At 35.6% G+C, this 17,131-nt stretch overlaps 1 protein-coding gene across 1 annotated transcript in view; it reads right to left on the bottom strand.

Moving 5' to 3' along the window:
* LOC120633414 (zinc finger protein 608-like) overlaps positions 1-17,131 on the bottom strand; it is a 230,253-nt gene that overhangs the window by 28,763 nt on the left and 184,359 nt on the right. Inside the window, exon 4 of the mRNA XM_039903620.1 lies at positions 1,171-1,294. Coding sequence (XP_039759554.1) covers positions 1,171-1,294 — 124 coding nt within the window. The remainder of the gene's footprint in view (positions 1-1,170; positions 1,295-17,131) is intronic.

Raw genomic sequence — 17,131 nt, 5'->3', positions numbered from 1 at the left:
CACTGCAATATTTATAAAGTGCATTTAAAATTTAATTTGCGCGTGCCATAAAAGACCGGTTGATCGGCCATAAATACAGCGATATTCTGTTTAAAATACCTATATTTATTTTATAAAACTGCCTCAAGGATAATTATTTATTATGTTTATCTTAATATGGACGTAATTAATGCTATTTGCAATACAAATTAAGTTCGAATTCATTTTCCGGTTGGATTATATTGATCCTACTTCATTCTAGCAAAATATTTGTAGAGTTTGTCTGAAATCGAAATGATTTATTTTAAGCTTTGAATTTAGTACACATTGCTATTAGTTCCCAGCGAACAAAATTAACCTGCAGTGAAATCTAGGCTGTGCGTTGTGTGCTGATAATGTTTGTAATAAATGGAGATTTGTGTAAATTGGTTTATCCGCGTAAATAGATTAAGTAAATAGATTTCAATTATCTTATCTGTAATTTAAACGAGCGTTTCACAAATTATAACATATTATTTTTTGTATTTAGATTAATATTATGTTCATGACTTTAGGAAATTGTGTTAAACATATTATTATTTAAACAATACTCGCTAAATAAAATTACAAAAAAAGAACCTACCAATCGTATTATTATTATGATAGTTTAGGTCGCGGTAGAGAATTTTAAACAATAATTAATGAAAAATGAGCTACCCCTATTTGGGAAAGTGTGCAAGTGTTCTTCCCGGGACGTGCCCAAAAGGCGTCGTACACGGGAGGCACCGGTGCGTTCTTAGGAGATCCCGGAGCCTCTCTTCATGTGCTGAGGCCGGCAACCGAGGGGGTTTTAGTGGGTAGAAATCCCACATAACCCAATTATTTACAATTCGGGTATCTCGTAATCAGGAGATTTCCCCCCCGACAAAAAAAAAAAAAAGGTCGCGGTAGAGAATTTTAAACAATAATTAATGAAAAATGAGCTACCCCAGCACCAAACGTATGTATGGCATTGTCAACGTACAATATTGTTATTTAATTTTAGTTTCAACTGTATATCGAGAAAGGGTCGTTTTGGCTGCATAAACTTGGTGCCTGGGGTCGGTATGTGTGGACTGCGAAGCGGACACAAGTATCAGGCGTGCATAAGCGTGCTGGAGGTGTGATATAGGCGCTACGGTGCGTTGGGTTCGTGCGCTAGTAACAACTCACCACCTTCCGTTTCGTGCCACACGATGCCCTCCAGCGTGACCGAGGTACCAGGCTCGCATGGCCCGAGGCAGTCTGGCTCAGTGATCGTTCCCACCGAAGTGCCGACGCATACTTCGGCTGTCTCCTGTGGAACAAAATTTAAAAAATTATCTCTCATACTTATGCAATTTAATTTCTCATAACATAATAATGAATAAAATAGAACATTTAAAATAGCGGAGAGAGTTTGATATACGTAAATATTTAAATGTAGAGTTACCGTAGACCAAAAGAATAATGAATATTAAAATTTTTAATTATCTAAAATTCATCTCTTTTGTTCTATAGAATCTGTTAACTATGACTCTATTATATATCTATACTCTCTATCGAACTAGAGAGTTATTTATTTGACATTGAATGGTAATTGATAAATTTGTTTTATAAATGGATTCACTGACCTTCTCTGCTAAAGACATAACTGATTTTATTTATGAGACGAGAGGTAGGTAGATATTAAATTTATTTTAGTCTGGTCCGCATGAGTACTTTAAAAATTCTTTAATGTTTTTTGTTTTCATAAAATAAGGACTATCACCCGCAGTACGTACTGGGATTGCATAAATGCAAAGAGCGTTTACGGCGTAGAACATAATCAAATGAAGCCATTTACATTCAGCGACCGATATGCGAGTAGCACAGCGATATTGCCCCTTCTCCCTCAAACACACGGTTAATGGCATCGCAAATTATGGAGCCGAGCATCCCCAGTTGAATCCGTAGAGATGTCGACTCACAAATGTAGCTACTATCGGAAAAATAAAATTTTATTCGAGTTGCTGGAAGTTATAATCTTTTCACGTTTCAGTAACAACTAATGGTGAAGGGGAAACGAAACGATGATGTTTTATAAAGTAGATATATTTTGTTAATACGAATCGACAATCGACTTTCGACTGTTTGGTCGTTTTTGAAATGCAATATTTTTACTGTTATAAAATTGGAATGGCTTGTCAATTTGTCTAGAAATGACACAATATGCTGTATAAAAACGTTATTGTAATAATTTTATTAAAATAACGTTTTTATACAGCATATTGTGTTGATTAAATAAGTGCAGTTGATTGTGATCCGAAATAGGTAATTTGATAAAGCTATATCTCGGATTAACACAATGAAATAAACAATTCTTATAATTTTAAATTTCATAAGCTTATAAATTTCTAAGATACCTAGTTCCGTCGACAACGTTTTGTAAAATCCTGTTTTGTACTTTTGCTCGCCTCATAAGCGAAGCGTTGAGGTTGTGCTCTACTCTCGACATTTCAAAAAAAGCAGTTTTCTCGAAACTGAAATTGATTTTTTGTTATTTATATTGCACTTACAGGTTAATTTGAGTACACTAATATCAAGTCAAATAATTTGTCAGGCACATAAAATACATTTGAATAACAATTTTTTTGTTTAACATAGTAAATAATAACATTAAACATAATCTTTTCTGGACGTCCGTGTATGGACGGGTGTATGTGGCATCAAAATTGGTCGAAAAAATGGAATAATTTTTTTTAAATTATCTTAAGTAACACACGACATAATTTCTTAGTTAATAAGAACGTTCAATTCACTGTCGTTAAATTTCCATGTAATTTCTAGCTAATATTAATTGTAACTTTCAATGTGCAATCATTATGACATTCCCGTGTCTTGTTTATAAAAAATAAATAATAATTAATATGACAAAAAAAATTTGTAATGAGCATTGAAAGTTTCAGTTAAAAAAATTTCAATTTTATTGTGAAAAAAATGAGATTATGTGGCGTGCACTTTTGGATTTTCCAAATTTTCTTTTGCTTTATTCGCGATGAAAGTAGTATGTGATAGTCAAGGACATGTCATGCAAGTAGACTATCTGTATTTTGAAATGCCATTAACATCTGTTCAGCCGTTTAATTAAGTATATAAGTACGATATAAGATTGGAAAAGGGTCTATTCTCTAAAACCCTCTCTCCTGTAGTGAAAGAAGACAGAGATCTGTGCCCAGAAGTTGTATATTAATAGTAGAATGATTATAGTATCATTAGCACTATCTCTTTACAGGACCCTGTTTAATACTCCCGATTTTATCCGTTGTGTAATCGTTCTATGTACCAAGGCTCAAAACAGTTGAATTCGTTAAACCAACTTAGCAAGACTTAAAATGAACTTTATGACGTCAGAATTGCATTAATAACGTAAAAAATAAAGGAAACTTTTTTTTATAGTATTCCTACGATTACTTTGTAAGCACCTAGGAATTTCAAGGTTTTCGTTCAGAAAATAGATTTCACCGAGAAGCACGCAAGAAAAAATCAGTAGGTGCTCTTTTCCAACATCAACATTTTCCAACTTAGTATTTATTATATTATATCTCGTGAGAGATAAACGTGGAGCCGGCTGCTGCCAAGCAACATTGTCACAAGTTACGAGAGTAATACTATAGTTTCATAAGCTAAATCAGGGCTATAAAATAAAATAAATTTTTGTAAGCGATTTGTAAACAAAGCAAGCGATATGTTAGAAAACGGTTAACTTAAGATCATCACAAGAACGGATTCGATTCAGTATGCAACTTATGCAATGAAGATTTTTTTTTGCAGTTTTGGTGCATTCTAGTAGTCGTTCAGGTCCCCATAAATGTATTTTAACTTTTTAAAAACTAAAAACGTTTTTCAAACATCTGGAGTATTCAGTAATTAGTTTGCATATATATGTATTTTTTTGTTGTTTATCAAAAATTTTAAGTAACTAACGTGCGTCAAAGTTACCTAAACTAACGATTCGTTAAGTAAGTTAGTTTATCACAACACACCATCTAGGCAGAAATATGGTCAAGAATAACATATTATATTATTCACGCTGTGAAGAACTACATAGTTAGTTAACAGTTTAAGTTCTTTAAATCTCATTTAGCAGCACTCGGAACCTTAAGCAGTTTAACTTGAGCAACTTGTAACCTACCCCGTTTTATTTTACAACAAAATTCCTAACAGCTAAAACATCGTGCATTCAAGCTTCCTGTAATTATGAACTTGAATATGACAGAAAATGTAGACAGTTTTAACTTACACGATAACTATACGCTATTAGCTTGCAAAATGCTCATAATTCGTATGAATAAACAAAAATAAACAGTTAATATGAGAATTATTCCAGAAGTGAAGTCAGACATCGACAGCTGAATCAAGTAATCGTTTTTGTGGCAATTCACCATGATTGTCATCACTTCAACCAATCGACGTCCACTGCTTGACATAGGTCTTTCGTAGGGATTTCTACATTCCACCATCCTCGGCCGCTTGTTTTCAGCGGCTCCCAGCGACTCGTTTGATGTCATCGGTCCAACTCGTCGGGGTTCAAAGTCAAAGTCAAAGTCATTTATTCAAGTAGGCCCATAGGTGGCACTTTTGATGCGTAAATAAGAATTACACGGTAGTGAGATGATGGCGATAACCACATTCGTAAACTTAAAGCTACGAGGGTTCCAAACGTGTCCTGGTCTAAGAAGAATCCCACAACAAACTTAGCCGGGTGTTTTTTTTTTGTTATCACCATCCCACAATGTCATTTTAAATTATTAGAAGAGCAACCTGGTTAGAGCAATAATTTACACCCAAGCTTTTTTATCGTTTACGTAGTCCTTATACTATAATAGGACTTTTCTATAAGCTTACGTTTAATACAAACTTTGAACTTTTTAAGAGACATCTCCAAGTTGTCAATTGGTAGTTTATTGTAGAATTGTATGCAATTTCCTTTAAACGAATTATGAATTTTATGTAACCTAGTATATTGCACTGTAAGTTTATTCTTACTTCTAATGTTTAAATTATTGCAGTCACATTTTTTATTAAATTTAGAAATGTTTTTATGAACGTACATTAAATTTTCAAAGATGTACTGACTATACACTGTCATTATTTTAAAATCTTTAAATTTATCTCTTAATGACTCTCTCGGACCCATTTTGTAGATAGAACGAACAGCTCTCTTCTGCAGCACGAAAATAGTGCTAATATCAGCAGCATTACCCCAAAGTAAAATTCCATATGACATAATGCTGTGAAAGTAACTAAAATATACCAGTCTAGCAGTTTCTACGTCGGTCATATGGCGTTCGTCGACCAACGCTGCGTTTATCGGTGCGAGGTCGCCATTCCAGCATAAATATAAATAGCATAATACAGTGTAAACTCTTTATAACGAAACTCGAGGGACTGAGCATTTTATGTCATTGTCATGTGTGTTGTCGTTATAGAGAGTTATCGTTATATGGAGTGAACAAAAAAATCTCTTACATGGTGTCTATTAAAAAAATCCCGCGCCTCTCCGTTCATTTTACCGTACGTAATTTGATGACGGTGCTTAAATTTTCCGAGCCAACCTTCAGATGCTTTAAAGTCAATTATGCCAAGTTGGTTGGCAAACTTTTGAGCCTTAGCTTTTACAATTGGCCCCGAGATGGGTACATTATTCTGGCGCTGATTGTTAAACCACGACAACATTGCCTGATCTAAGTCTTCGAATTTTGGCTTTCTTAATTTTTTAGACAAGTTTCCTTCCAGCGCCGCCTGTTGAATTGTTTTTTGGTTTTTCCAAATGGTAGCAACAGTGGATTGACTTAGTTCCAAACGCCTTCCAACGTCACTTTTCTTTTCTCCCTTTTCAATCGCACGTATCACACAAATTTTTTCGTCAACACTAATCGCTTTCCGTTTACTGGCCATGTTAACAGTTTCAAAGTAGGTTTACGACTGATAATACGATAGGTACCCAGTATGCTTGGTCGAAGACCATCACTTTCGAGAAAACAATGCGTCATACTGCACGTGTACAAGGCAATTAAGGATAACAAAAGCTAGACCGACCTCGGATGTTTCGGAGCTTCAAAGTCTTTTGTTACCTGATAACATAACATAAACAATAATACCGATAATAAATATTTACTGTCTACAAATATGAACACATTTCTTCGTAATAGAGAATGGCGTATCGCTATAAAGAGTGTTTCAATATGTGAGTTTTAACGCTAACCAACCAACTTGGGCTCACTCCAACGTTATAGGGAGTTTATCGTTATAAAGGATAACGTTATAAAGAGTTTACACTGTATATTTATCTCGTCGTGAAGAACTACATCAATAGTTAACAGTGCTTTATTCTTTAAACCTCATTTAGAAGCACTCAGCATCTTAAGGAGTTCAAATCAAACAAGTTGTAGCTAGTTTTATTTTACAACAAAATTCCTAACAGCTATATAATAAAACTTGAACTTGAATATGACAGAAAATGTACTAGGCAGGTATAACTTACACGATAACTCGAGCTATTAGCATGCAAAATGCTCTTAATTCGAATGAATAAAGAACAGCTGACAGTTAATCTGAGAATTATTCCACACAGCGCGTCTAGACGCAAATGATAAAGCATTTAGACTGACATCGACAGCTGAATACAAGTAGTCATTTTCGAGGTAATGCTTCATAAAAACGCAATCATGATCGGGCAATTAGCCGTGATATAATGTATATTTGTGTTAAGCAGCCAGATGTAATAGCTGCCCGAAATATAGTTACGGTTAAGCTGTGTTCATTGTAAATCCTAATTGTAAATTATAACTTGACGGCCGATTAGCGCAACTGCGACCCTGCTTTCTGCTATTCTACTCTCCGTCCTTTCAACTAACTCTATGTCAAAAATCAATCAATTGGTTGTTTAGTTAGAGCGAAAACAAGCACACATTTGCGTATTTATTAATTAAATAAATATACTACGACACTACACACATTTCCATCTAGCCGCAAAGTAAGCGTAGCTTTTTTTATAAATAATATACATAAATACTTATAATGTACAGATAGACCCCCAGACACTGAAAAATATTCATGTTCATCACACGAACATTTTCCAGTTGTGTGAAACGAACCCACAACCTTGGACTCAGAAAGCAGGGTCACTGCGCCAATCGGCCGTCTACAGACTGCAAGTGTTTATCTTTACTTCTATTATCTGTATATTATAAGTATTTATGTGTATTATATTCATAAAAAAATATTCATCAGCTATCTCAGTACCCATAACACAAGCTACGCTTACTTTGGGGCTAGATGGCGATGTGTGTATTGTCGTAGTATATTTATATTTATTTATATTTATTTATTTATTATAAGTAGATTTTCTGAGGTCTATAATAACTAGATATTAAAACTTGAATATTTTAGTGTCACTTTGCAGCTTTGACAGTCTTTTAAGTTACCTAGCTTGGAGGTAGGAACGAATATTGCATATTTCCTAATTTTATCATCAGCTGTTGCCATGATATATATCATATAAAAAAAAAAAATTGCCGTCGGATAAGTCCTGGTGCAGTTAATTCTGTGGCTCTTAAATTATCTCCGTGGAAATAACCAAATCAATCCGTTGGTCTGTCAAAGAGGGTCAAACAAAAAAAACCCTTACTTATAGATAGATACGGACCAAGCTGATGGTCCACCAGTAGTAGTAGGTGGGAAACCATCGCTTATAAATACCGCAACACTTCGCAGGTCACAAGGAACACGTTCTACAAGTTGCCATCTTGCTCTATCAACATTATGTTCAGGCATAGATGTTAACCCTCATGTGCCTGCTATTACACCGGCAACCACGTTCTTCAGACCGGAACACAACCATGCTGGTTGGCAGCAGAAATAACGTAGTATTAGTATTTCCCTTAGCGAGCTCTGTCACAAAAAGCTCAACTACTACAGCACTCTTGTATTGCTTAAAATGTATTTTACTCTCGGGCTTCGTGACAACAAAATATTCTAGCCATAAAAATGTAATTCCGCTAAACAAGCAGGCTTTGTTGTTGTAAATCGACGTGTCGTAAACAGATTTGCTTTAACACCGTTTTCGCTTTACAAAATATCGATTTTAAACATTGTCATGGACTTAAATTGTTTCTTATAAGCGTTGTCGTTAGCTTTAATGGTCTAGCCACAGTCCCAGATATCTAAGGGCACGTGTTTTAGCTAATCAATCATTAAAATAATCTTGCCACAATATTTTAATCTCGGTAAACAAATGGGTAAGAAATTACAGTAACAGCCCGGAGTTAGGAACTTGAAACCCGTGCCTCCGGGAGAAGGTTTACCCGTCGGCCACGATTATTATCATTAACTTGACATAATAGTCGTTAAGCCTACCAATCCGCACGCTGCTCTAGCGTGGTGGGTCTATAATCTAGAACCGTAAACCGTATCTCCTAGGCCTGTGCCAAGCAGTGCGTGGGACGATAATAGGATGATAATATAGAGAATGATGTTAAAACAAACAGTCCCCGGCATGTCACGGGCTTTAACTAGTATTCTTTAACAATAAGTAGTAATCAGTTATCAGAAGTGGGATTTACATTATAAAAACACAATTCACTGAATGAGACCTAAAGACAAAACCTTGTTCAAGCGTAACCTTCTCATGATAAATGTATTATGGCCCACTTATATCATTAGCCCTACCAATGTAATCGCATGTCTGAGCATCTTCAACGATAGCATCAAATAGTTGATTATCATCGTACCCACGCGTCGAATATAAATAGCGTGAACGCTGTATTGTTAGACTGAGACAAATGTGCGATCGACGCCCACTACGCGTCCGTTACAAGAGACAATACTGTGTTTATTTGTACTGTTAAACCGCGTATTAATATTTCGACACGCTAACTCGTCATTAAGTCTGCTTGCCGTTTTGACAAAGTACTCTGTCAGGCAGAACGCAGACTATATATTAGAGTTTTATCTGTGCACTTACCGAATACTAAATGAGCGACATGGACAGGAATTAAATCAGCGAAATATCCGTAACATTGCTAGAGATTATGCTCTTGTTTATTTGTAGAATGAAGCCGCGTGATTATATTTCAAGTCGCCATTTCATCATTAAGTCTAATTTGTCTCTTAAAAGAAGACTTCAGCGATATATTGGTATCACTTTGTTTCTTACCGAAATAAACTTTTTATTTTTTTTATTTGTCAAAGTGTAGCCTTCTGTGCACCAAACATTTAAGCAGGTTTGAACAGCAGGGGATTTTGTCAGAATAATATTAGTACCAAGAGAAAATACTCGTCGTTTATTTGTACAGTTAAGCCGCATATTAATATTTCGACACGGCATGTCGCCATTAAGTCCTTTATGAGCGACTTGCCGTTAGAAGTCGAGGCAGGGGAGGCATTGTACGAAGCAAGAGGGGGCGCGCTTAAGGCTGACTATACGTGTACATTACTCAGAGAGACATACTGTCATTATTATTTTCTTGTGTCTGATAGCATACATTCTTTTTAAACGAAAAATACTAATTGGAATATGAAAAGCAGGTTTAGATTAAATTGTTTTATGTTTTTTCAATTTTAAAACTGATTAAACGAACATCACAATAAAAAAGGTCGTCTGACAAACAACATAATAAACATCAACTAATAATAAATAATCATAAGTCTTATAACCATTACGAATTAAATTTACATGATCACAATTAATTTATTCAAATAAAATTTGGCCTTATTTTTAAGCACTTGGAAACGTCAAGTCTGTCTGAAATAATTTTCAAACTCTACCACGGAACAGAAGTATTATAATGTATATTCAATAAGGAATATAATATTATTAATATGGCCTTATTGCCTTAGTTATTAAGTTAACTAGGAAATATGTTTCTTTGTTACTGCAAAGACGAAAATGTCTATCAGTCGTCGACACCCTTACTACGTTCAACGCTCGCTGCTAGTCTGCAAACAGGGGTCGCCAGCTGCCGTTTTATCTCCTCAACGAACTTTATGGTAGGAACTTGAAAAAAACTTTTCACATTAACATTTCAATAAAACTCGAGCGCCGTCGTATCGAACGCAAATAAGAGTACGGAGGTGCGCCGGTGTCAGAAGACAATAGGTGGTAAATCAATTCAGATGACAGGAACAAAGGAACGCGTTGGAGCGGGAATGTAATGAGCGGGCAGATTTCGATTAAGACGCCGAAGGGAGTCGTTTGAAGATTTCTCTTTGTGGCGCGTCGCAGCAACTAATTTGTAGTCTCGGCTGCGAAAGGAAAGTGCACCGACACCTACATGCCTAATGGGCGTTTCTTCATTGCACGGCCCGGCACTGGCACGGCCCGACACTGTCCGAACAGACACGGCATCTTTATATTTACGTGACGGACGTGAGTAAGAGCTATTGTGGGGTATAACAAATTTAATTTGTTGGTTTTAAGCCGCAAATATCAGGAAACTATTTTGGGTGCAAAAAGTGGGATATTTGGATCGCGATCGCACTCGCCCGCACTAACGAAGCTTTGCATTACGTTACAAAACATGCAAAGCGATCCTGCCCGACACCAGTGCGAGATTTACTGACGACATGTAGTTTTCGGGCCGGGCCTGTAAGACGGCATGCCATGTCATTCCGAACAATTATGCGTCTACTAATGTCAGTGCCGGTGGTTTGCCGGTGCCGAACAATGAATAAATGCCCAATAATTCGTAACAGTATCTCCTAGTGCCAAGCGACCCCTGACTCATACGACATCTCGCTGTACCGATCATGATATCACTATTATGATATGCAAATCCACACCGAACTGCAACGTCGTATGTTTTCCTAGTACAAACATTGTTGAGGTTTGCGATCATCTGCCTTTATCTCTCTTCGTAGTATGGTTATATCGCAGTTTGTACCTACTCTGTACCATTAAAGTGAATTTAGGCCACACGTATCGTCACTGAGGATGTGGAACTTTAGGAATAATAGAGAACATAACGCTTTATATTATTCATATATTAGTATAACACGAGGCGCATATCTTCACTTGTTCCTTGCTATAAACGTTATAACAAAAGGCGACAAAAAAGTGGATCATCTATACATATATACATAGACTCTTAAATACATTAACCTCCCGTAATCGAGTAAAAAACGGTTTTCTTGTTTTTATATTGTTTGTTCCATAACTCAGAAAAAAATTTCTACGGGCCAATCTTTTACTGATTCACTTTCATTGGATTTTAAAATCCAATCATAAGTTAGTTCACTGGGAATCTAGATTTAAGACTATTTAGGAATTTAAAATATTTAAGTATTCTAACCATGATTTTATAACTGACTTTAGATTACGGTTTTGCCAGTCATATAAATACGTTTAGGCAAGCCTTTAATCAATTACTAATATTGTTTGTAGGCACGTTCCCAGCAGATTCACAATTCGTAGTGTTGACCATAGAAAATATAAAGACTAGGTAGGTGTAAAACTAAACACACACACAACATGGACAACGAAACTAACGTACTAAAACGCAAGGTCGTATATTATAGACTAGGATATCTTGAAATTTTTGCAGAAATGGCAGCACACGGCGAAAATTAGGCGAAAATAGAGAAGACAAGCCAATAATATCATATGTTTTTAAACGAAAATCTAGCTCCAGTGAGATTATGAATACTAGTATCATATTAAATCAATGCCTAGCTCTCTTTTCGCTGTTTACAATTCAAAGGCAATGAGAAGAAAGAAAATGTTACAAAAGGTTGCAACGACTCGAGGTCACGTCTTCAGCGATTACCACTCATTCCAGATTTAGCTTTACACGGATCAACATGTGTTTAGAGACTTAGTCCTCGCTTAATGTCATTTATTCGACAGGAATTTGTTGTAAAACTGTTTCTATTTACTTCTATGTAGGTACAGTTACATACTGGCAATTGGTTGAGATAAAAAATAACACAACACTAGCACTTTTTTTAATATTTTCCAATTATTGACTTCGACTTAGAGACTACATAATTAAAATGAAATGTGTTTTCGCGTTTATCGTTCAGTAGATCATTTGGCGATTTGTGCTCAGGAGGATAGATTATTGTGGAGCCAGCTTGCAGGCAGAAACCACGTGCGTAGCTGGGCAACCAATCTGCTAATACCATAATGACTGACTGGTTATCGAAAAATTATATGTGCACTTGTAATTGACGTGCATATCAGTCCATTTTTTGTGTGTGATTTATTTTAAAACTTGTAATATGGATGTTGTTAGTGCTCTTAATAAATAAATTAATTAATTAAACTGCCTAATAAAGAGACATATTGCTGATTCGACTTCATTATTACGAAAGTCAATAATAACGTGTAAGCAATATGTATATGCTAGTATTTAAGGGATGTAACAGAAGGTTTTTTTTTTACATCTTCATGGGTTAGCCCTTTACTGCAATGTCACCTGTTTATAAGTGAAGATGCAGTCTAAGATGGTAGCGTTAACGTGTAAGGGGTATGGCAGTTATATTAAACCTATACCATCGGTTTCTACGTGACATCGTACCGGAACGCTTAGCGGCACGCCTTTGTCGGTAGGGTGGTAACCAGCCACGGCCGAAGCCTCCCACCAGACTAGACCAGACCAGAAAATTCAGAAAGTATAAATTCCCGAATTGATTCTGCTGGGAATCAAACCCGGGACCTCCCGCGAAGTTGTCAGAGAAGTACCTGTGGTTCTAGCACATTACCCAGCAGGGCAGTGCTTTCAACGACATAACACGATTAGTAAATAACGTAAGTACCTAAATACGAGTCAAATGTTCGTCATTAAAATTATTTAGGCAAATGGCACGTTTCAGAGTTAACGTTTATCGTGGACGGCTGTTGCGTGCCAAAGGCAATAAACAGCGGGCGGAGTTCGAAGCATCTTGTTTATACGAAATTATACAAAGCCACCGGGTTAAGCAATAAATTTTCAGCTGGATTGTAAAGTAGTAAGTTGTGACAGAGACTGTTTATTTTTGTTAATAGTCTGAAAAGAGTACATTTAGTAAGAGTTTAGAGTTACAAGCCCTAGTTAGGAAGTTGGCGGCCTACCCCCGTGCCCCAGAGGGCACGTTTACTTTTACTAACATTTGGTAATTAATGATCGTTCGCATTGAATCATCGCGACGAGGAGCGTCCTTTCAATATAAATTTCTAGAGTTTAGAACTAAAGTAACGACATGCTTAATTGATCCACTGTCATTGATCCCCCCCTGGCGGAATAGTGACCATTGTGTGGTCTTATGTGTATTGTGAATTTATAATGTCTGAATTTACTCTGGTCGTAGGCTTCGGGCGTGGCTTACTACCGATTAATAGTTTCCCCGCCGCGTAGAAACCGTTTAGGCGAGTTTAATATAACACCAGATGAGTCGAGGGCTAAATTACAGTGAAATAAAATATAAAATTAGTAATATCTTGTTGTCTCCTAATCCTAAGGTTGCCTGGCAGAGATCGCTTTTAAGCGATATGGCCGCCTTTTGTATTCTACTCCAGTTTTTTGTGTTTCTCTCTATTCGTCCTTTATTTTCCTAACTGTGTAGTGGTGTACAAATAAAGAGTTTAAATAAATAAATAAAATTTTTGTGTGACATGGAATCCTTGCAGGTAAGCATATACCCCCAGCAGGAGACAAAAAAAATATCCCCTGTCAAGAGATATAATTAAAGTGTCCACCGGCTAAAGCACGGGAACATGGTATAGAAGTTTAACTCCGTTTTTATTTTCTATTATTTATTCTTTTTCATTTTTTTTTTAATTTTTAACAATGCTTAAAATAAAATAAAAAACGCGATTAAAAATTTATAAAAAAAGAAACATCCACCCTCCGCTAGCGGGGCTTTTGAATGCACAAGCAACCGGCGGTCAGGGCTCCAGAGTGAGGAACCTCCTCACAATACGCGCCGTTTCAAGGACTACTGCCTACTAAGGCCTGTATCCGACCCTTGATCCAACAACCAAGCGAAAGCTTCTTAAGATGTTGGTCGAAGCTTTTCGCGAGAAGACCATTGACTGAAACGACGATCGGAACAACAACGGTCGACTCAACATTCCACATGGCGGTAATCTCGTGAGCAAGGTCCAAGTATTTAGATACTTTTTCCTTTTCAGCTTTCACCAGATTATCGTCATGTGGAATAGTAAAGTCAACTCCGTTTATTATTATACATATATTATTTGGATTTTCCAGACCACTTGTGGGCCAGTGCTCTGAGAGTTGATAAAGCTGTGGGAGAAGTTAAATTTTTATCCTTTCCCCGGGAGACAATTGTCTCCTGCCCATGTTTGCCGTGCTAGGTCGATATATACCCCTTTGGGTATTATCGTACTAGATCAACGAGGCGGTAATGAACCTAGGTGGATTGCTCTAAATTTATTCTAACTGTCTTTAGAAGTATCATAGTAATAAAAATTACAATTGTGTGTTACTAACTGTTTGATGTCGGCTTTCTCACGATATCGGCCTAAGCTATATAGAGAAATTAACATGTAAATGAAAGGCACGAAACGAATCAGAAAGAAAGCTTTGCGTGATTGAAATAATAACTGTTTTCCAAGTCAACCTAAAGTCGTGTTAGAAATTTAGTATATTAGTAAACTTGCCTATACCTTCAAGATAAGTAGTATATCTTAAATAGTAAACATGTAGTAAATACTTGACAGTGTTTTAACAATAATATTATATTATGCTTTCTATGTTTTGTTTATTATTTCAGTATTTTCTGCAGTTAGGGGTTACCTATTATGATATCGAAACTGAAAATCTATTACATATTTAATAGCAAAAGCGATTAAAACCTATTTATAACATTAAAATTCCAGATACTTTGTAACGTTCTAAAATTTCATTTTAGAGATTTCGTAATTATCACCAAGCCGCTTGAACTTTGTAGAATGATCTGGTTTTAAATCAAATTCCATTCAGGACATAAAATGACCGAGTAAATTAAATTCTTGTTTTACTTAAAACATAATTACAAATAAACGTAGGTTTAACAAACGTTTCATTAAAAGGATAAAGATAAAATGCTTTTTTTGTTAAGCTTTCATTCAATTTCATCTACCAGGCATACATAATTAATGATTGGATTACACAATCTTTCGCCCTCGCGTAGCTCCAGGGTTTTACCGGAACCCTCTTCAACGGTGACACTCCCCAACTAATTGGCTCGCTACAATTCGTTTTCATGCGCAACTGCTTTAATAACTTCCTTTACAGTATTTCAAGAAATATATTTCCTCTTTTCTCTTGCTATTTTCTGGTACCCTTGTAACTTGAAACTGGTATTTTCGAAAATTGATCATCTTTTAACCAACGGTGAAAATACTTATTAAACAACATCATATACCTATAGTATTGATATTATGTATTATGTTTATTATTTTATATATTATCTAGCATTCGTGTGTCTATATATTTGTTTTATTGCTATCTTCCACATCTTAAGTGCATCATTGGCTGAGTTCGTAAATGTGGGCCTGTTAGAGATCACTTTTGCTAGAAAATTATTATTATAATAAAAGTTATTTAAATCTAAATTTTAATTTAATTTTGGTTATTAAATGTATATCTATGTTTATATACAAATTCAGCTCACTTACGTTATTTTACGAAAAACAGGATCGATAAAATCGGAATTTTTACACATTTATTAAATGAAAGATAAAGGTATCCCGTTAAAAACAGAAACACGAAAAACATTGTTATAAACTTTATTTACAGAATATAGTAATTGTACGTACCTAGTAAATTTCACCAACCAACGTTCGTAGCTCAGATTACGGGCATCCAACTGTTCAAAATAATTAATTTACTTTTAAAATTTGCTTCGAAAGCCGAACCGTCCTCGTATTTGTTGTTTTTGTAGCAATTCATTTAGTAGCTTTCAATGAAAAACCGTTTTAAGATACTTTAACTGTTTTTAAATAAAAAAACTGGATGCTTGCGTTTCGGTTCTCGTTTCCCATTCATTTTTGTAAGATATTATTTACTTTGCATACCTAGGACTTCACTTGATCGAGGTCAATTCGGAATAAATAAGAGAAGTTACCGAAAATAGAACGTTCATTCATTCACAAAATACGGTTTCGACAACCATAGAAATGCTAATAAATTGTGAAATTCCTGCGAATCATTCGCTTGAATTAACTTTAGTAAACAAAAAAATATTTGTATTAGCATATCAAATAACCGTAAGAGGTTTCGAGGTCTACTAAGTTATACCTCATTATTTTCAAACCTCTATTATCTTTTCACGCCGCATTTACCGAGTTCATTGTATACATTCGATAAGCAGTAAAGCTATATTAACATTCAATGTCAAAAGATGAAACATTAAATTAATCATGTTCAAACAAATCACAACCACAATGATATAAATGTGAAAGTCTTTTAAGATGAGTGGATGTTTGTTACTCAATAGCAGAAAGAGCTGAATCAGTAAAATGGATTTAAATGTATCTAGGCACGTAAATAAGCCATGTCCTCGATTAAGAATTACGAGTACTCCACGCGGACAGTACTAGGTATTGTACAAAAAATAAATACTGGAAAAGTGTACCTAAGCTTAATTATTTAATTACCTCACCTGGTAAAAAGGTTGGGCCATTTTTTGAGATGACTTAGACGGACAACATTCAGCGCATTCAACGCGGAAATGCAGCCAGTATTCTTGGCACCATTCCACGCGGGCATGACTTGTATTTTAATTAGTTTACGTTACATTTTGTACAACTTAATAATGATGAATTGGATCTGGTGAATACGACATTATTTCTAGGTACCTCGTTAGCTGTTAAACTTTAATAGGGCCCACATTTCAATAACTTATCGAACAGTCTTAGCTGCTCTGCAGCCAGTGGCGTGTACTGCATACATGCATACATGCACTGCATACCCTACCCTCAGAGCTTATTAAGATTTTGGAAACAATAGAATCCAACACTACGATACCGATTCAAAACTAAGCAGCAGCGATGTATGTGTATTTGATAGGTGTAATAGAACATTGCTTAACCTAAGCATTTTGTGAAACCTGTGTTTCTTCGTTGTTTTATATTGTTGCTTTTATAATGTATACCCTTGTCAAAAACCCTTTGCACGCCCCTGTCTGC

The sequence above is a fragment of the Pararge aegeria genome, chromosome 21 (assembly GCF_905163445.1).
Source record: "Pararge aegeria chromosome 21, ilParAegt1.1, whole genome shotgun sequence".
NCBI lineage: Eukaryota > Metazoa > Arthropoda > Insecta > Lepidoptera > Nymphalidae > Pararge > Pararge aegeria.
Note: the sequence above shows the minus strand (reverse complement) of the source record. Positions and strands in the feature narration are given on the sequence as shown.